The sequence below is a fragment of the Lagenorhynchus albirostris genome, chromosome 2, assembly GCF_949774975.1.
Source record: "Lagenorhynchus albirostris chromosome 2, mLagAlb1.1, whole genome shotgun sequence".
NCBI lineage: Eukaryota > Metazoa > Chordata > Mammalia > Artiodactyla > Delphinidae > Lagenorhynchus > Lagenorhynchus albirostris.
This window is the reverse complement of record NC_083096.1, coordinates 47,150,499-47,171,056: the sequence shown is the minus strand read 5'-3', so window position 1 is coordinate 47,171,056 and position 20,558 is coordinate 47,150,499. Positions and strand designations below refer to the sequence as shown.

Sequence of the window (20,558 nt, the reverse complement as noted above, 5' to 3'; positions counted from 1 at the left end):
TCTCATCTTTAGGCTTCAAAAGCCCCTCTGTGCCTACAACTGCAAAATCCATGTCTTCAGCCCCGACCTCGCTCTCTTGAGTACCAGCTACCTACTTGCTGTCTCCACTTGGATGGTGGGCTGGAAGCCTTCCATCTGCCCCTCCATATCCATTCTTTATCCTTCTCCACCCTGACGAGGCCTGCATGTACTACATCACATGGCCACCTCCATTTGAGCGCAGGTGGTGGGAAGCACGTAGGAGATCAGAGAGAGAGAGGAAGGAGAGTGAGGGCAGAGTATGTACTCCAAGGCCCCCTCTCTGTAGGGTCCTTGTGGTTTGGTGACCTTAATCAAACTTACCAGCTCTTGGCAGGTGACCTTCTCCAAACAGCCCTTTTTAAGAAAGTTAGAAACTATTAGGTTCTGGTAACTGCTCCCTCCACCCCCCCTCAAGAACCCCAAGGTTCTGGAGCCCTGCAGTTACTACCCCAGGTGCTATGCTCTACTTGTGGTTTCTCAACACTATCCCCTTCCTTCTATGGGTAGTATGTTTTATTAACTCTCCTCAAGTCTTTTTTTAATTATCTGTCTTCTCTTTGATGTTTTGAAATGCCATTTTTATCATGTTCTAATTTCTTAATATACTAATATCCCATGAATTTTTAATCACTGGAAACTTATTCTTGAAAAAATGCTCACCAGTGTGTGACACTGCATAGGATGGTGCTGTATATAAACATTTTAGTCAGAGTTCCCTACCATTTCTCAAAAGAGAATAGTTTGATATAAGGAAGTTAAACTAAATATTAATAGGGACATAATTTTCATTTTTTTGTTGTTTTTTGTTTATTTATGTTTATTTATTTATTTTCTTATTAGTCATCCATTTTATACACATCAGTGTATACATGTCAGTCCTAATCTCCCAATTCATCACACCACCACCACCACCACCACCACCCCCACCGCTTTCCCCCCTTGGTGTCCATACGTTTGTTCTCTACATCTGTGTCTCAACTTCTGCTCTGCAAACTGGATCATCTGTACCATTTTCTAGGTTCCACATATATGCGTCAATATATGATATTTGTTTTTCTCTTCCTGACTTACTTCACTCTGTATGACAGTCTCTAGATGCATCCACGTCTCTACAAATGACCCAATTTCGTTCCTTTTTATGGCTGAGTAATATTCCATTGTATATATGTACCACATCTTCTTTATCCGTTTGTCTTTCGATGGGCATTTAGGTTGCTTCCATGACCTGGCTATTGTAAACAGTGCTGCAGTGAACATTGGGGTGCATGTGTCTTTGTTTGTTTTTTTTTTTGTGGTACGCGGGCCTCTCACTGTTGTGGCCTCTCCCGTTGTGGAGCACAGGCTCCGGACGCGCAGGCTCAGCGGCCATGTCTCACAGGCCTAGCCACTCTGCAGCATGTGGGATATTCCCGGACCGGGGCACAAACCTGTGTCCCCTGTATCAGCAGGCGGACTCTCAACCACTGTGCCACTGGGGAAGCCCCCGCACGTGTCTTTTTGAATTATGGTTTTCTCTGGGTATATGCCCAGTACTGGGATTGCTGGGTCATATGGTAGTTTTATTTTTAGTTTTTTAAGGAACCTCCATACTGTTCTCCATAGTGGCTGTATCAATTTACCTTCCCACCAACAGTGCAAGAGGGTTCCCTTTTCTCCACACCCTCTCCAACATTTGTTGTTTGCAGATATTCTCATGATGCCCATTCTAACTGGTGGGAGGTGATACCTCATTGTAGTTTTGATTTGCATTTCTCTAATAATTAGTGATGTTGAGCATCCTTTCATGTGTTTCTTGGCCATCTGTATGTCTTCTTTGGAGAAATGTCTATTTAGGTCCTCTGCCTATTTTTGGATTGGGTTGTTTGTTTTTTTAATACTGAGCTGCATGAGCTGTTTATATATTTTGGAGATTAATCCTTTGTCCGATGATTCATTTGCAAATATTTCTCCCATTCTGAGGATTGTTTTTTCGTCTTGTTTATCGTTTCCTTTGCTGTGCAAAAGCTTTTAAGTTTCATTAGGTCCTATTTGTTTATTTTTGTGTTTATTTTTTTTATTTCCATTACTCTAGGAGGTGGATCAAAAAATATCTTGCTATGATTTATGTCAAAGAATGTTCTTCCTATGTTTTCCTCTAAGAGTTTTATAGTGCCCAGTCTTACATTTAGGTCTCTAATCCATTTTGAGTTTATTTTTGTGTATGGTGTTAGGGAGTGTTCTAATTTCATTCTTTTACATGTAGCTGTCTGGTTTTCCCAGCACCACTTATTGAAGAGACTGTCTTTTCTCCATTGTATATCCTTGCCTCCCTTGTCATAGATTAGTTGACCATAGGTATGTGGGTGTATCTCTGGGCTTTCTATCCTGTTCCATTGATCTATATTTCTGTTTTTGTGCCAATACCATATTGTCTTGATTACTGGAGCTTTGTAGTATAGTCTGAAGTCAGGGAGCCTGATTCCTCCAGCTCTGTTTTGTTCCCTCAAGACTGCTTTGGCTATTCAGGGTCTTTTGTGTCTCCATACAAATTTTAAGATTTTTTGTTCTAGTTCTGTAAAAAATGACATTGGTAATTTGATAGGGATTGCATTGAATCTGTAGACTGCTTTGGGTGGTATAGTCATTTTCACAATATTGATTTTTCCAGTCCAAGAGCATGGTATATATCTCTCCATCTGTTGGTATCATGTTTAATTTCTTTCATCAGTGTCTTATAGTTTTCTGCATACAGGTCTTTTGTCTCCCTAGGTAGGTTTATTCCTAGGTATTTTATTCTTTTTGTTGCAATGGTAAACGGGAGTGTTTCCTTAATTTCTCTTTCAGATTTTTCATCATCAGTGTATAGGAATTCAAGCAATTTCTGAGCATTAATTTTGTATCCTGCAACTTTACCAAATTCATTGATTAGCTCTAGTGGTTTTCTGGTGGCATCTTTAGGATTCTCTATGTATAGTATCATGTCATCTGCAAACAGTGACAGTTTTACTTCTTTTCCAATTTGGATTCCTTTTATTTCTTTTTCTTCTCTGATTACCATGGCTAGGACTTCCAAAATTATGTTGAATAATAGTGGTGAGAGTGAACATCCTTGTCTTGTTCCTGATCTTAGAGGAAATGCTTTCAGTTTTTCACCACTGAGAATGATTTTTGCTGTGGGTTTGTCATATATGGCCTTTATTATGTTGAAGTAGGTTCCCTCTGTGCCCACGTTCTGGAGAGTTTTTATCATAAATCGGTGTTGAATTTTGTCAAAAGCTTTTTCTGCATCTGTTGAGATGATCATATGGTTTTTATTATTCAACTTGTTAATATGCTGTATCACATTGATTGATTTGCATATATTGAAGAATCCTTGCAGCTCTGGGATAAATCCCACTTGATCATGGTATATGATCCTTTTAATTTGTTGTTGGAATCTGTTTGCTAGTATTTTGTTGAGGATTTTTGCATCTATATTCATCAGTGATAATGGTCTGTAATTTTCTTTTTTTGTAGTATCTTTATCTGGTTTTGGTGTCAGGGTGATGGTGGCCTCATAGAATGAGTTTGGGAGTGTTCCTTCCTCTGCAGTTTTTTGAAGAGTTTGAGAAAGATGCATGTTAGCTCTTCTCTAAATGTTTGATAGAATTCACCTTTGAAGCCATCTGGTCCTGGGCTTTTGTTGTAAGATTCTTAATCACAGTTTTAATTTCATTTCTTGTGATTGGTCTGTTCTTATTTTCTATTTCTTCCTGGTTCAGTCTTGGAAGGTTATACCTTTCTAAGAATTTGTCCATTTCTTCCAGGTTGTCCATTTTATTGGCATAGAGTTGCTTGTAGTAGTCTCTTAGGATGCTTTGTGTTTCTGCGGTGTCTGTTGTAACTTCTCCTTTTTCATTTTTCATTTTATTGATTTGAGTCCTTTCCCTCTTTGTCTTGATGAGTCTGGCTAATGGTTTATCAATTTTGTTTATCTTCTCAAAGAACCAGCTTTTAGTTTTATGGATCTTTGTTCTTGTTTTCTTTGTTTCTATTTCATTTATTTCTGCTCTGATCTTTATGATTTCTTTCCTTCTGCTAACTTTGGGTTTTGTTTGTTCTTCTTTCTCTAGTTCCTTTAGGTGTAAGGTTAGATTGTTTATTTGAGATTTTTCTTGTTTCTTGAGGTAGGCTTGTATAGCTCTAAACTTCCCTCTTAGAACTGCTTTTGCTGCATCCCATAGGTTTTGGATTGTCGTGTTTTCATTGTCATTTGTCTCTAGGTATTTTTTGATTTCCTCTTTGATTTCTTTAATGATCTCTTGGTTATTTAGTATTGTTAGCCTCCATGTGTTTGTGTTTTTTACTTTTTTTTCCCTGTAATTCATTTCTAATCTCATAGCATTGTGGTCAGAAAAGATGCTTGATATGATTTCAGTTTTCTTAAATTTACTGAGGCTTGATTTGTGACCCAAGATGTGATCTATCCTGGAGAATGTTCCGTGCACACTTGAGAAGAAAGTGTAATCTGCTGTTTTTGGATGGAATGTCCTATAAATATCAATTAAATCTGTCTGGTCTGTTGTGTCATTTAAAGCTTGTGTTTCCTTATTTTCTGTTTGGATGATCTGTCCATTGGTGTAAGTGAGGTGTAAAGTTCCCCACTATTATTGTGTTACTGTCGATTTCCTCTTTTAGAGCTGTTAGCAGTTGCCTTATGTATTGAGGTGCTCCTATGTTGGGTGCATATATATTTATAATTGTTATATCTTCTTGGATTGATCCCTTGATCATTACGTAGTGTCCTTGTCTCTTGTAACATTCTTTATTTTAAAGTCTATTTTATCTGATATGAGTATTGCTATTCCAGCTTTCTTTTGATTTCCATTTGCATGGAATATCTTATTCCATCCCCTCACTTTCAGTCTGTATGTGTCCCTACGTCTGAAGTGGGTCTCTTGTAGACAGCGTATAGATGGGTCTTGCTTTTGTATCCATTCAGCGAGCCTGTGTCTTTTGGTTGGAACATTTAATCCATTCACATTTAAGGTAATTATCGATATGTATGTTCCTATTACCATTTTCTTAATTTGGGGGGGTTTGTTTTTGCAGGTCCTTTTCTTCTCTTGTGTATCCCACTTAGAGAAGTTCCTGTAGCATTTGTTGTAGAGCTTGTTTGGTGGTTCTGAATTCTCTTTGCTTTTGCTTGTTTGTAAAGCTTTTGATTTCTCCATCGCATCTGAATGAGATCCTTGCCGGGTACAGTAATCTTGGTTGTAGGTTCTTCCCTTTCATCACTTTAAGTATATCATGCCACTCCCTTCTGGCTTGTAGAGTTTCTGCTGAGAAATCAGCTGTTAATGTTAACCTTATGGGAGTTCCCTTATATGTTATTCGTCGTTTTTCCCTTGCTGTTTTCAGTAATTTTTCTTTGTCTTTAATTTTTGCCAATTTGATTACTATGTGTCTCGGTGTGTTTCTCCTTGGGTTTATCCTGTGTGGGACTCTCTGCGCTTCCTGAACTGGGGTGGCTATTTCCTTTCCCATGTTAGGGAAGTTTTCGACTATAATCTCTTCAAGTACTTTCTCTGGTCCTTTCTCTCTCTCTCTTCTCCTTCTGGGACCCCTATAATGCGAATGTTGTTGCGTTTAATGTTGTCCCAGTGGTGTCTTAGGCTGTCTTCATTTCTTTTTTTCTTTTTTCTTTATTCTGTTCTGTGGCAGTGAATTCCACCATTCTGTCTTCCAGGTCACTTATCCATTCTTCAGCCTCAGTTATTCTGCTATTGATTCCTTCTAGTGTATTATTCACTTCAGTTATTGTTCATCTCTGTTTGTTCTTTAATTCTAGATCTTTGTTAAACATTTCTTGCATCGTCTTGATCTTTGCCTCCATTCTTTTTCCGAGGTCCTGGATCATCTTCACTATCATTATTCTGAATTCTTTTTCTGGAAGGTTGCCTATCTCCATTTCATTTAGTTGTTTTTCTGGGGTTTTATCTTGTTCCTTCATCTGGTACATAGCCCTCTGCCTTTTCATCCTGTCTGTTTTTCTGTGAATGTCTCTCCTCAAATCTCACTAGTTTGAATGTACCAAATATTTTCTGGTGTGATCTTGAATCAGATGGCTAAAGGAATGTCAAATTTAAGCAAATTCAAGCTAGATCTTTGATTTTCTCCAACCCTAACCTGTTCCTTCCCCAGTCTTGTTCATCTCAGTAAAAACACTACCATCTACCTAGTTGCTTAAGCTAAAAATCCGAGGCTTGTCCTTGATTCTTCTGTCTCTCATTTCCTAGGAGCAGTCAGTCAGCAGGTGTTGCTGGTTCTCAAATCTGAGCACTCTTTACCACTTTCACCGCCACCACCCTGGTCTACTCCGCTGTCATCTCTCACCTGAAATAGCCTCCTAATTTGTCTCCATGCTTCACTCTGCTCTCCTACAACCCATTCTCCATAGAGCAGCCAGAATAATACTTTTTAAATGTAAATCAGATCTCATCACTTAAAAAAACCCTAATAGCATCTCACTGTACTTTAAACCCATTTTCCTTACTGTGACCTACATGGTTGTCTCTTACTGCTTCCACAAGCTCATCTTGCTTTTCTGGAACATTCTTCTCTTGGATATTATCATGGTTTGTTTCTTGTGTCTTTCCATTGTCATCCCAAATGTCTCCTCTTACAGAGGCTTTTCTCTAACCACCCAATATAAAGTCGCCCTCGCCCTGTCTCTCTGTCATGGTTTCTGTTTTGTTTAACTTTTTTATGTGTGTCGCTCTCTGAAGTGATCTTGTTTATTTATATGTCTGTGAACTGGTCTCCCTCAGTTGCTGCATAAGCTTTGTGAGAGCAGAGACCTCATCCACCCTGTTCACCACATCACCCTGATAACCTAGAGCAGTGTCTGTAGATGCTCAGTTAGTATTTGTGGGATGAGTAAATGAAGAAACCTCTGTTTCTCCAAAAAGTTTAGGTAATTCAGGCCCAGTTGGCTACAAAGATACCAAGAACACAACTTGAGCTAATAATAGTGGGGAAGTGGAAAAAGAAGGATGAGGAGCAGTGAGTTTAACACAGTGGAAAGAGCCCTGAATTCTACCTCTGTCTCTTTTACTATCGGCTGTTTGGTTGTGGGCAAGTTTCTCAACCTGGCTGTTCCCTTAGTTGTAATAGAAGTGAGTGGCAAATGATGCTGTCCAAGTTCTCTCCTATGCCAGCTGACACTGCTCAAACGAGGATTAGCACATGCCGTTTATTTTTTAAGGGAATGATCCTGCCCACCCTGTGGTATAAGAAATGTATGGTATCAAGAGTCATCTTTCATTTTTCTCAATATTATCGGAAAAAACAAACATAGATGAATGTACCAGCCCTTGGGACTGGAAAGGTTAATCAACCTGAGCTGGACTCATTTACAAAGCACTCCTAGTGCATGATTTCAGTTAATCCTCAAAACAACTGAAACAAAGGAGGCAAAACAGGTGCTATCTTTCTAATAAGGAAATGGAGATGTGTCCAAGGTCACTCACCATGCCAGGACTGCAGCCCAGGTCCTCTGCTCTCCTAGGCTGGTGCCATGTCCACTGCCCCACGTTGCCTTGCATCTGATGTTTACTCCAGACTGTTTGTAACCAGTAGCACTAGGAACATCTAAGGCCTTCTCTTTCATAACATCAGATTGTCTCCTGCGCAGGTAAAAGATGTGAGCTCTGTGATGACGGCTACTTTGGAGACCCTCTGGGTAGAAACGGCCCCGTGAGGCTTTGTCGCCTGTGCCAGTGCAATGACAACATCGATCCCAACGCAGTTGGAAATTGCAATCGTTTGACGGGAGAATGCCTGAAGTGCATCTATAACACGGCTGGCTTCTACTGTGACCGGTGCAAAGACGGATTTTTTGGAAATCCCCTGGCTCCCAATCCAGCAGACAAGTGCAAAGGTAATCGGCCATCGGCCGGATTCCGTCACAGTTATATTCGTTCGTTCTGAGAATCATTGCACGGTCTCTTTAAATATTTACAGTTGTTTGGTCGAATGCAGCATTGTTCAATAGAAATATAGTGCAAACCACTTACGTAATTTAAATTTCTCTAGTAGACACAGTACAGTAAAGAGAAACGGGTGAAATTAACTTTAACACTATATTTTATTTAACCTAACCTATCTAATGTATTATCATCTCAACAAGAAATCAGTAAAACATTTTTGCGATGTATGTTCTTTCCCACACCAAGTCTCCGAAGTCCAGTGTGTGTTTCACACTGACAGCACATCTCAATTCAGACCAGCCACATTTCAAGTACTCAGTAGCCACCAGTGACCAGGGGCTACTGTACTGGATAACTCAAATCTAAAGAATCTATTTGCGTTGTTTATACTTCAGTATTTCTCTCAGATGATCTGCATCTTTTGCCGTCTCTGTCTTCCTGCCTTAGCCTGCGACTGCAACCCCTACGGGACCGTGAAGCAGCAGAGCAGCTGTAACCCTGTGACCGGGCAGTGTGAGTGTCTGCCTCACGTGACCGGCCGGGACTGTGGAGCTTGTGACCCTGGATTCTACAACCTGCAGAGCGGGCAGGGCTGTGAGAGGTAAGATGGCGGCTGCCTTTGGTTCAAGTGACCTCTGCTCTTTTATTGTCAGAGATGAATTTTTATAAGTTATGGTTCATAGTTGGCTTGGCTTTGTTCAGGAATTACTTGAGTGCCTAAAATGGGCAAGGCACCCTTTCGAGGCAACACCGGAGAGTTGTAATTCAGTAATGAGAGAAAAGAGTGGAATGCATTGGCCCCAGCTGTGTCAGTGTCACCTGAGCAACATTTTTTTAACAATACAAATTATATGGTCCTTTCTGAGATGCCTAGAATCAGACCTTCAAGGGTTGCAGTTGCCTGGGAATTCCTGTTTTCAAACCTATTCAGCGCCCACGTGGTGCCAGATTGGAGAGCCGTGGGTAGTCGTGTTAGTAGTGAAATAAAAGTATTCGTGTGGGTTAGGCTAGAAAAAGAAGTTCCGAATAGAACTCATGAAAATCACTTGAAGCTCAGGTTTTAATAACCCTTAACGTCTGTCATAATAGCCCTTAACATTCTGTTTTCTAATACAAATTACATCAGTCCTATGCTGAAAGGAACAAAAAAGAAAGGTTTGCTTAAAGTCTGTTTTACTTACCTGAGAAATGTCATGTGTTCATTTTCAGGTGTGACTGCCATGCTTTGGGTTCCACCAATGGACAGTGTGACATCCACACTGGCCAGTGTGAGTGCCAGCCTGGCATCACCGGTCAGCACTGCGAGCACTGCGAGGTCAACCACTTTGGGTTTGGACCTGAAGGCTGTAAACGTAAGGGGCGTTGGTGGCAAAGTCTCGTCTCATTCCAGTTAGAACTGTTAGTCCAGAAAGGACTTTGACAGCCTCGGTGTAGCCACATGGCTCCCAGTCAGGGCTGTGCCCAGATCATCACAGATGCTTTATTCAAGAAATATTATCCATTTTTTAAAACTCAGAGGACCGAAAGCCTCTCTAGTTTCTTTGCAACCACCCTATTTATGTCTTTTTTTTTACAGTGTTTCTGATTCTTCCTTTTTCTAGTCTTTAATTTTTCCAAATGATTACCCTGTGGTTACCAAGTCTTCCCCGTGCTTAATGAAACTTTTTAATTGATCACCTTAGCGCAGAAAATGAAACAGTGAGGGATTCTGCTCAAACGTGTTTGTTGACTTACTGGCTCAGTTGCTTCCCACCCTTGGGGCCCTTTTGGTGCGGTTACATGTCCACATCTGCTGCTCCTTGGCATAAACACTTGCTTGGAATTAGGCCGCGGAACAGTTTGGGTTTTTGCTTTCTGAATTCCTTCATTTCTCCTGTGGAATGTAGCATAAGTCATTGACTCCGTTCAGAGAACAAAATGAGCAAACAAACTATAAAATAATGGAAAATAAGCATTAGCATTTGGGTTTTCTAGTTCCTTAGTGAGAGAAAAACAGTGGAGAGATGAAGGTAGAGATAAATTCTCGAAGTGCACAAAAAGGGCACTTTCTGTAATAGACTAATTTCTGTAACTATTCAGTCACGTGAAATGTGCCCCCTCCAAAAGATGCTCACTCTAAAATTTACTCTTGTTTTAAAAATGTCTGGCTTCTCTGCTAAGCAGGCTTAACCATTTAAATTCTCCTAAATCAGCCTGTTTTTCACAAAGCGTCTAATTATAATGATAATACAGTTGGCTTATTGATATCAATGTGAGTTAAAAGAAAATGCACTCTTCCTTTTTTTCCTTATTATGTACCCTTTTCCCTTTATTCTGCAGCCTGTGACTGTCATCCTGAGGGGTCTCTTTCCCTCCAGTGCAAAGATGATGGTCTCTGTGCATGCAAAGAAGGCTTTGTGGGGAATCGCTGTGACCAGTGTGAAGAGAACTATTTCTACAATCGGTCTTGGCCTGGCTGCCAGGAATGTCCAGCTTGTTACCGGCTGGTAAAGGATAAGGTCAGCTGTCAACAGTGCATGCGTTCATTCATTCAGCAGATGTTGAATGGGCACTTCCTATGCTCTAAGCTCTAGAGAAAAAATGGTGAACAAAGTAGACACAGTCCCTGTTCTCAAAGACTCAAGTTCCAGTTGGGAGACAAATAATAAAAATTAAAGAAACACTAACTGAGATAAGTGCAAGAAAGAATACAAACAGAGAATAACTGGGGAGAACTACTTTATATAGAGCGTCTGTGGAAACTCACTTAAGGTGCGATCTTAAGGATAAGAAAGAGCAAACCAAAGGAGAAGTGGTGGGTAGGTTGTTCCAGGCAGAGGGAACGTGGGGTACAAAGGCCTCAAAGCTGGAGGGTGTCTGGAGCCTGCTGAGTGAGGGGGGAGTGGTTTGTGATAAGACTGGAAAGGTTGGTAGAGACAGCTTACGTTGCACCGTGTTGACCAGAGTAAGGAATTCAGATTTTATTCCAAATCCAGTGGGAATGCACTAATGAGTTTTAAGCTGGGAAATCCAGTTTATATTTTAAGAACAGCACTCTGCTATGTGAAGATTGATGGTTAGGTGTGGGGCAAAAGGGGAAGCCTAGATTGAATTGGATAAATATTATATGTGTGTTCGGCAGGGCAGGGTATGAGAGAGGGTAAAGTTAGGGAAAGAGAAGAATCAAGGATGGATCTTGGGTTTTTTGCTTAAGGTAGTTGTAGACATTACTTACTGAGATGGCGATGACTCAGAGAATACATATTTAAGAGAAAGAATCAAGGATAGAATTTTGGATGTTAGGTTGAGAATACCTGTCAGAGACCCAAGTGGGGGTATCAGATAGGTGATCTCAAACGCAAGGGAGAGGTCAGAACTGGAGAATCATCAGCATGTAGGGTTTAACGTCAAAGGAATCAACCAGATTTTCTTTTGAAGGCAGAGAAATGAGGAAAAACTACCCATGTTATCTACTTAAAAGTATACATACATGGAGTGTATAGACCTTCATATTTATAGAGCAGCGGTCCCCAACCTTTTTGGCACCAGGGACCGGTTTCGTGGAAGACAGTTTTTCCGTGGACAGGGTGTGTGGGGGGCGGTGATGGTGCAGGCGGTAATGCGGGCCATGGAGAGCGATGGGGGGCAGCAGATGAAGCTTTGCTCGCTCGCCCGCTACTCGCCTCTTGCTGTGCGGCCCGGTTCCGAGCAGACCACGGACTGCTGCCGGTCTACAGCCTGGGGGTTGGGCACCCCTGTTCTAGAGTACCCACTGTGATTACTGTTCCTACAGGAAGTACAGTCGAGTTCTTCAGGAATGTCTGTACACCCTGCCTTTCCCTTTTCTTCCTCCATTACGCTTAGGTTGCTGAGCATCGAGCAAAACTCCAGGAATTAGAGAATCTCATTGCAAACCTTGGAACTGGGGATGAGATGGTGACGGATCAAGCCTTTGAGGATAGACTAAAGGAAGCAGAGAGAGAGGTGACTGACCTCCTTCGTGAGGCCCAGGATGTCAAAGGTACACACGATTAAACAAGTGGGTAATTTCTATAAGATGGTCCGTCTTTAGATGTAGCTCCTAATGCAAGGTTAAGTAGTACGGTTTTATAAAATTCTTAATTTTTTTTTTTTTTTGGCGGTACGCGGGCCTCTCACTGTTGTGGCCTCTCCCGTTGCGGAGCACAGGCTCCGGACGCACAGGCTCAGCGGCCATGGCTCACGGGCCCAGCCGCTCCACGGCACGTGGGATCTTCCCGATCCGGGGCACGAACCCATGTCCCCTGCATTGGCAGGCGGACTCTCAACCACTGCGCCACCAGGGAAGCCCATCAATTTTTAAACTCTGTTTAGAATATGAATTATTTTATTTTTTAAACATGTAGAAAAGAACCTGTCAATGTTTTAAGATACACTAAGCAGAAATAATTCTCCCAACACATCAAAAACTGTTAGATGTTAAAATCCAAGCATTTTATGAATCCTTCTATCAAGGTGCTCACCACTGGGCTGAAGTCACTTTGTTTTGGAGTTTTCCATCACTGAGACACATATGCTCATCAGATACTCATAGGAAATGTGCATTAACGTTGATAACACCCGGGACCACAGTGATCAACTTCCCTATTGATGATGTTTCCATCTGGAGTTAGAGAAGTCCTCTTGTCAGAGTACGGGTCAACAAAAGCTAAATATATTGCTTATTTCTTGTTGTAAATGTCCCTAAGATTTTATAAAATTACTGAAGTAGAGAAGGAAGAAATTGGATGTATCTGGTTTGGGCCAGTTTGTTTAATTTTTATTAGGACAGTCCAAAAATTGTTCTATGAGGTAAATTTTTAGAAATGGAAAAATAAAATGAGAGGTCAAAAACTTCTGTGTTTTGTTTCAGTTGTTGTTACATTTTAAGTCTTAAACATAGATTAAGAAGAATGTATATGTTTCCTGTTCTGTATAAACAATGGTGGTTTTTTTAGGCTGTTCATTTTCAAATTTGGACACACGTTTTTTTTCATTAATGTATTCTCTTGTAACAGCAAATTCGCATCTGCCCTGCCATATCCGTTGAAGAACTGAACGTGGGGTGATCGTTCTTAGGTGCCAATCAGTCAACCTGAGAGGTGGGGTGTGGCAGGCAGCCCTGATGCCAGCAGCACCAGCACATGGGCACGGTCACGGGGCAGGAAGGGGAGGTCAGCCAGCACCATCACTCATCCAGGCTCCATACCTTGTGCAGCCCCAGTTACATCTGGCTCTTTTGGGCCACAATGGCTACGTACTTTCCTCTGCCCAAGCCGGTGATTCTGTGGGACAGAAGCTCTGATAGGAGCCATGGCCACCATACCTTCCCTTGAGCCACCTGCAAGGTGGGGAGCATAACGGGCTGCTTCTGGTAGCTTTGGGAGCACCACAGTGAGGCTGGAGTTAAAATCCACTCCCACTAAATCCTGATTCATGGAGTTCCTGGCTGACCTTTCCTACTTAGGTTCAAACTAGCCAAGAATAAAAATATCTTCAAAATGATTTACCCTTTCAGACTCTCCCTAAGTGTTCATTTGTAGTTAAACTTGTGTTTATTCTGCAGTTTGAAGGGAGATTATGTGGTGCAATTAGGTCTTGCAATTGGACACTTGGAATTAGAGGGCTTTGAAGTGATCCACTTAGGTTATTTGTTCCCTTTTTGGGATACTATTGTTTCTGTAAAGAACTGGCCAGAGAGATCGGTATCTGTTACCTTTTTGAAGTTCTAAAGGGAAGGGGCTTCTGTAACTTCATTAGCCAATGAAGCCAATGCTTACGCTTCCTAAATCTGAATGATTTTCTATGACTTCAGCTTGTTTTTATATTTTGTATTTTCTTAAAAATCTTTGGATTATCAAAGAATTGTTTTAAGGAATCATCCGCGCAGGGCCATTTTGTATAGTTGGATGAGATGTTTTGCAGGCCACCAGCTTCGCATGTGTATTGATTGGGTGGCCCTGCTTGTAAGTTGCTATTTTTCCAAACCTGTATTCATCTTTGTTGATCTTAACTTTGACTTCTCATCTCTTTTACATTCCTTGGAAAATTTAGATGCCAGCACTAACACCATGCAGAAATAAGAACTGGTCAATTTTGAATAGGATTGACTTAATGGTTCCTGTGTATTTTAATATAACTTCATGACATGTGAGAATTGTAATAACGTCAGAATTATCTTTGCATGGGCTTATATTGATTGATTGATTAGGACACAGGTATGAGGTTTAAACTGAATGTGCATAATTAATAGAGAACAATTTGAAGAACTTTTCAAAAGCAGAGATCAATTTGAAAGCAATTACATGGATGTGCCAGGCAGTGGGAGGTGGCAGCAAGAGTCTATTTAGTTTAAAATACAAAATAATTTTAACGTGCCATATTTCAACATCAGTTTTTTTTTTTCCCCAGAAAGAATTCTTATTATTTATGTTATTTATTTATTTTTGGCTGTGTTGGGTCTTCGCTGCTGCGCACGGGCTTTCTCTAGTTGCAGCGAGCAGGGGCTACTCTTTGTTGCCGTGCACGGGCTTCTCATTGCAGTGGCTTCTCTTGTTGTGGAGCACGGGCTCTAGGCACGCGGGCTTCAGTAGTTGTGGCACGTGGGCTCAGTAGTTGTGGCTCATGGGCTCTAGAGTGCAGACTCAGTAGTTGTGGCGCACGGGCTTAGCCCGCGGCATGTGGGATCTTCCTGGAGGGCTCGAACCCGTGTTCCCTGCCTTAGCAGGCAGATGCTTAACCACTGCGCCACCAGGGAAGTCCCTCAACATCAGTTTTGAACCGAGTGTTTTCCTAGTTTAGAAAAATGTCCAGCTCTCAGGGCTGGTAGTACTTTTAACAACATTGTATTTTTATGATTCAATCTTGCATGTGCTGGAATATCAAAATCTTTCCTTCAGCAGACATTTTTTGAGTGTCTTCTCTTTGCCAATCACTGTGTGATACTGGGGATACAGTGTTGAGTAAGAATGAGGGACTCATAGTCAAGTGGGAGAGAGACAGTGTGTTAATCTCCAGTTAACCCACTTGGAGACCGTAGATGAATGTAACAGTGGTGCTACTGCTGGGCACAGTGAAGACTGACCAGCTCTGCCAATGGACTTAGGGAAACTTGTCAGAAAGATGCTATGTTTGGAAGAGTAAGGATAAGCAGCGCCTCAGATTTCACGTGAGATGATATGTGTTCCGCCCCGCCCGACCCCGCCTCAGATAATTTATGGACTTCCTTCTGCACTGTGATTGCAGATGTAGACCAGAATCTGATGGATCGCCTCCAGAGAGTGAATAACACCTTATTCAGCCAAATTAGCCGTTTGCAGAATATCCGGAATACCATCGAAGACACTGGGAACTTGGCTGAACAAGCCTGTGCCCGGGTAGAAAGCACAGAGCAGTTGATTGAAATCGCATCCAGAGAACTTGAGAAAGCAAAAGTCGCCATTGCCAATGTGGTGAGTGACTGGGAAGGTCTGAGGTGGGGCTGAGGGAGTCCCTTGGCTTTTACTGGTAGTGGAATGCTTCTTCAGCTAAATTGACTCCTTGTATCTTTTTATTTGTCTTCAAACATGGAGCAAGAAAGCCACATTGCTCATAGTTGCCATGAAATAGTTATCACAAACTGGATTAAAACCAAAGGACATCTGGGTCCTTTCTCTAGTTTTGTTCCTTCTATGGCACTAGGCAATTTAATCTTCCTTTTTTTTAAAATATTTATTTATTTATTTGGTTGTGCCAGGTCTTAGCTGCAGCACGCAGGATCTTCGCTGCCGCACGCGGGATCTTTTAGTTGCAGCGTGTGGGCTCTTAGTGGCAGCATGCAGGATCTAGCTCCCTAACCAGGGATCGCATCCAGGCCCCCTGCATTGGGAGCATGGAATCTTAACCACTGGGACACCAGGGAAGTCCCTAAGCTTCCTTTATTCTCTGCTGAAAATAGAAATAATAATCCACAATCAAGGATGCTGATGTTACCTGAAGATCTCTGAAATTAAGAAGAGACCTTCTTTCTCGAAATAACACTAGTGAAAATTTAGTTTTGACACTTGCTTTATTAAATTTAAGTAATTCATTCCTTTGAGATTAGTGCTTTGTTTATTTCCTCTCTAGTCAATCACTCAGCCAGAATCTACAGGGGACCCAAACAACATGACTCTTTTGGCGGATGAGGCACGAAAGCTTGCTGAACGGTAACCTCCAGCTCCCTCTTTAATGGTTAAGTTATGGCTTTCATCGCGGTGTGCACACGTTGTTTCATTCTATCCCCACACACACTTCCCATGTAACGCACCTTTGCAAAGTTTGCTCTCGTTTCTGAAATGCGATTAGCTACATGTACTCTTTGCTTCCCTTTACTTTGAAATTAGAATATTTACTTTGAATATTAGAATATGATGGTTTGGAGGGAAATTATATTTGCACATCTAAGGAAAACCGTAACATTTTTTAGATTTTTAATTTTGAAACCTTAAAGTTAATAGATAATTAAGCTCGATAGAATTTAGTTATTTTTAAAAATTTTTAAATTTTCAACAAAAATGATTAATTTTCAAGTTTCAATAGAGAACATTTACTCACCCATAGTACATGTGAAAATCAGAAACAGACCATTTCAATCCTGATTAAATGTAAGGTAATTTCTTAAGAGGACTTTAAATTGTAGAGGGCATCAAGTGAAAACATTTTTTTAAAAATAAAATTGCTAAAATGTAGGCTCCATGAAGGCAGGTGTTTTTGTGTGCTTTATTCACTGTTGAAATCCCAGTGCTTAAAACAATGTCTGGCATATAGTAGGTACTCAATAAATGTTTATCGAATGCATTGCAGAACAGCTAGTAGACCTCATAGGTACAGGGTGCTTAAATAAGCCTCATGTTAGAATTTTAGCCTCAATGTCTGAGCAGTTATATTGGCTTCTTGCTTTACCATATGTGCTCTCTTTCTGTCCTTTGTAAATGTGTGTGAACTGTTGTCATTTAGCTCATAGAACATTCATGGTTTCAGAGCTGAATTTTCTGATTAAAAGAAGACAGCTGAAAACATTATAGAAAACTCCCGAGAAAATTAGATCTTGGAAATTAATTGTGGTGTACTTCATGCATGAATTTTGAAGGAAAGTTTATCATATCAAAAAGAATGGCCATGTATTGCAGTGTGACAATGTAATATGAAATTTTAGAGTTGAAAAAACCTTAGCATTTACCCAGCTAACGTGCGTTATTTGTCTGGAGTCCCTGTTGACATGTTCCTTGTTGAGTTGCTCTTCCTGGCCAGTAACTAGGTTGCATGTGAGAAATCTGAATAGTCAAAGTTGTTTCAAGACTATGCAGTAACAGAACCAGAGTAGCAATTAAAGGTGAGGTCTGGGGTTTGTGTTCATGACTAGAGAAATGAGTTCTTGCTGCTATCCACAGTTTCATACATAAATACCCTTAATAATTATATTTAAAAGTAATTTTTAAGAAATATAAGCATTTGCCCCTACACATTTTATATCATTAATATCCTTGGGAAATATCATTTTCTCAGATTACAGAATGCTATTTATAAACTCAGCCCCTCTGAAATGATAACAAAATTCCAAATTTATAAGATTTTTTCAATATTTGTGGACCTCTGCCCACATTAGTTTATGTATATGTATATTAATAAGGTAAGCATTACCTAAATTCTACTTCTTTCCCTTTTAGACGGTTGTGTTTCATGGCTTGTTTTTCCTCTTATGTTATACAGCCATAAACAAGAAGCTGATGACATTGTACGAGTGGCAAAGGCAGCCAATGATACATCAACTGAGGCATATAATCTGCTTCTGAGGACACTGGCAGGGGAAAATCAAACAGCATTTGAGATTGAAGAGCTTAATAGAAAGTGAGTGTAATTTAAAAGTGGCTTATAGCCCTTCAGTTGTTCTTGTAAGTAACACCAGTTCAAGGAAAAATTAAATGCCGGTGAATTCAGGCCATGTATTCATGCAGTAAGATTTCTTTTGTTAATCATGCTTTTGAAATGATGCCGTAATTAGAGCAGGGGATGTAGAGCCACAGAGATTTTATTTGATCCAGTTACTGTATCAGCAGAGGATGGTAACGACTAGCCATGATGCTTAAAATTCTGCATAAAGGAGAAGAGAAAAAATACCATAGAGTAAGCAGAGAAAATATATTTGAGCTACAAATATTTAAAAGGTGTCTGAAATAAGAAAGCATATGGTAAACCATATGCCTTAAATAGAAGTGATGAGATGAAATCTAAATTTAAGCTATGTTGGTATTAAATAATAGCATTTTAATATAACATTTCTTTGAGGTTTTGGAAATACTATCACAGTGATTTAAACTGGAATGAACATTAAGATGCTAAAAGCAACTAGGGTTTTCATCACATCACATCTTTTGTTCCTTAGGTATGAACAAGCGAAGAACATCTCACAGGATCTAGAGAAGCAAGCTGCCCGAGTACATGAGGAGGCCAAGAGGGCTGGTGAGAAAGCTGTGGAGATCTATGCCAGTGTTGCCCAGCTGACTCCTGTGGACTCAGAAGCCATGGAGGTATGGCGCTGACAGCCTGCATGCACAGGCTTTGGTTGTCACTGCCGTCCCCCATTCACAGCTCCTACCCTCTTCCCACCAAACACACAGCCACGTGCCCCCTCAGTCTGGGTAAGAGCTCTTCTGACTGCCCGGCAGCTGTCATCAGTACCTACCTCCTCTGTCCTCCCAACAGCTCACTGGTAAAGTTGAGTTCTAGTTTAGATAATGGTAATAGAACTTATTGAGGTAAAAAAAAAAATCCTGTGGTTATAAACATTAAATAGCAAAGACTCCTTTAGTGATAGGAATAATCACTCCTAAATCTTGGATATAAATCCAAATTATAATATATTTGGATTAATTAAAACAGACTACACCTAGGTCGTTACCCTGGTTTTGAACAAGAGAGAAATAAAAGAATGGTTTAAATGAAAGAACTATATCGGGATGCTTTGGGGCAGGTAAAATATTTAGGGATTGGTAGTGTTTTATTTCATCTGTACTCTAATCATGAATCTTCATACCAAGTTCTACATAAGTGGTGTATTTTTTACATTAAACTTGCAGTTTATTAAGTTTCACTTTTTACATCTGAGGTGTTGACTTCGTTTTTACCATAAAGTTTTAGGTCTCCTCAGACGTGTACATACTGTATGATTCCATATATGTGGAATTTGACAATAGGCAAAACTAATCTATGATGATAAACCCAGACCAGTGGCAGCTGCATTGTTGGAAAGGTGGGTGTGGGAATTGACTGGAAAGAGACACAAGGGAATTTCCTGGGTGGAAATATTCTGTATCTTGTTTGGGGTGTTGGTTACACAGGTGAATATATTTGTCAAAACTCATCAGACTAAGGGCCGTGCATTTCAGTATGTGTAAGTATACCTCAATTTTTTAAAGAGGTCCATAAAATCTTGACCTGTGCTATTCTTTAGAAAATGTCCACTAAGTATAGAATTACTAAGCCTACCTTTTCGTCAGTTTAGTTGTTTTGCCTAAAATATAATGATCTTACTTGCTTCTCATAGAATGAGGCAAATAAAATAAAGAAGGAAGCTGAGGATCTGGATCGTCTGATTGACCAGAAGTTAAAAGATTATGAGGACCTCAGACAGGACATGAGAGGGAAGGAATTTGAAGTAAAGAACCTTCTGGAAAAAGGAAAGACCGAACAGCAGGTTGGTTTGCTTTGCAAGTTGCTTCGTTTCTCGAGGCAAAAATTGAAACTGCCTGACTGTAGGCTGTGTCTGTGATGTTACCGCAATTGCAGAAGCAACAAAACACATGAAAGAGTATTCAGAGGAGGGCCTTATGCTGATGCCCAGGCCTAACCTGCTGTATACTGGCCAGTGTCAGGGTGGTGGCTTGTAGGTGCCTGGTCTGTTAGGAGAGAGAAGGGCTTTACCTTGGAGGGTTTGTCCTCTTATCTGCCACATGTTTGCAGACTGCCGACCAACTGCTAGCCCGAGCGGATGCTGCCAAGGCTCTTGCGGAAGAAGCTGCTAAAAAGGGACGAAATACCCTACAAGAAGCCAGTGACATTCTCAGCAACCTGAAAGGTATGAGAGGGTCAGATAACAGGGTAAATTTGTATGTCTCCTTCATTAGGGTGATTCTCTCTTTTGTAAAAAAGTTTTTACTATGAGACTTTCTGAACACATACAGCACAAGAGATAATAGTATAAAACATCCCATATACCTGTCATTCAGATTCAGCAGTTAAGATTTTTACTGCACTTACTTCATCCCCCAACACCTACCCTATCTTTTTTTAAAAAAAATTTTTTATCAGTTAATGCATATAATTAAAGCCAACAATTACTGCTTTACACATCACCTGATAGTGCTTTATTTTTTAATTGATTTTTGGCTGCGTTGGGTCTTTGTTGCTGTGTACGGGCTTTCTCTAGTTGCAGTGAGCGGGGGCTACTCTTCGTTGCGGTGTGCAGGCTTCTCATCGCGGTGGCTTCTCTTGTTGTGGAGCACGGGCTCTAGGCGCATGGGTTTCAGTAGTTGTGGCACTTGGGCTCAGTAGTTGTGGCTCGCGGGCTCTAGA

The 20,558-nt window shown here is 40.7% G+C and overlaps 1 protein-coding gene across 1 annotated transcript in view; it reads left to right on the top strand.

Annotated features, from left to right (window-relative positions):
• Positions 1-20,558, top strand: part of LAMC1 (laminin subunit gamma 1) — a 131,055-nt gene that overhangs the window by 100,650 nt on the left and 9,847 nt on the right. Inside the window, exons 14-24 of the mRNA XM_060131948.1 lie at positions 7,676-7,921; positions 8,418-8,571; positions 9,180-9,322; positions 10,290-10,468; positions 11,814-11,970; positions 15,213-15,418; positions 16,074-16,153; positions 17,697-17,834; positions 18,370-18,514; positions 19,531-19,680; positions 19,947-20,061. Of these exons, the coding sequence (XP_059987931.1) occupies positions 7,676-7,921; positions 8,418-8,571; positions 9,180-9,322; positions 10,290-10,468; positions 11,814-11,970; positions 15,213-15,418; positions 16,074-16,153; positions 17,697-17,834; positions 18,370-18,514; positions 19,531-19,680; positions 19,947-20,061 (1,713 nt within the window). The remainder of the gene's footprint in view (positions 1-7,675; positions 7,922-8,417; positions 8,572-9,179; positions 9,323-10,289; positions 10,469-11,813; positions 11,971-15,212; positions 15,419-16,073; positions 16,154-17,696; positions 17,835-18,369; positions 18,515-19,530; positions 19,681-19,946; positions 20,062-20,558) is intronic.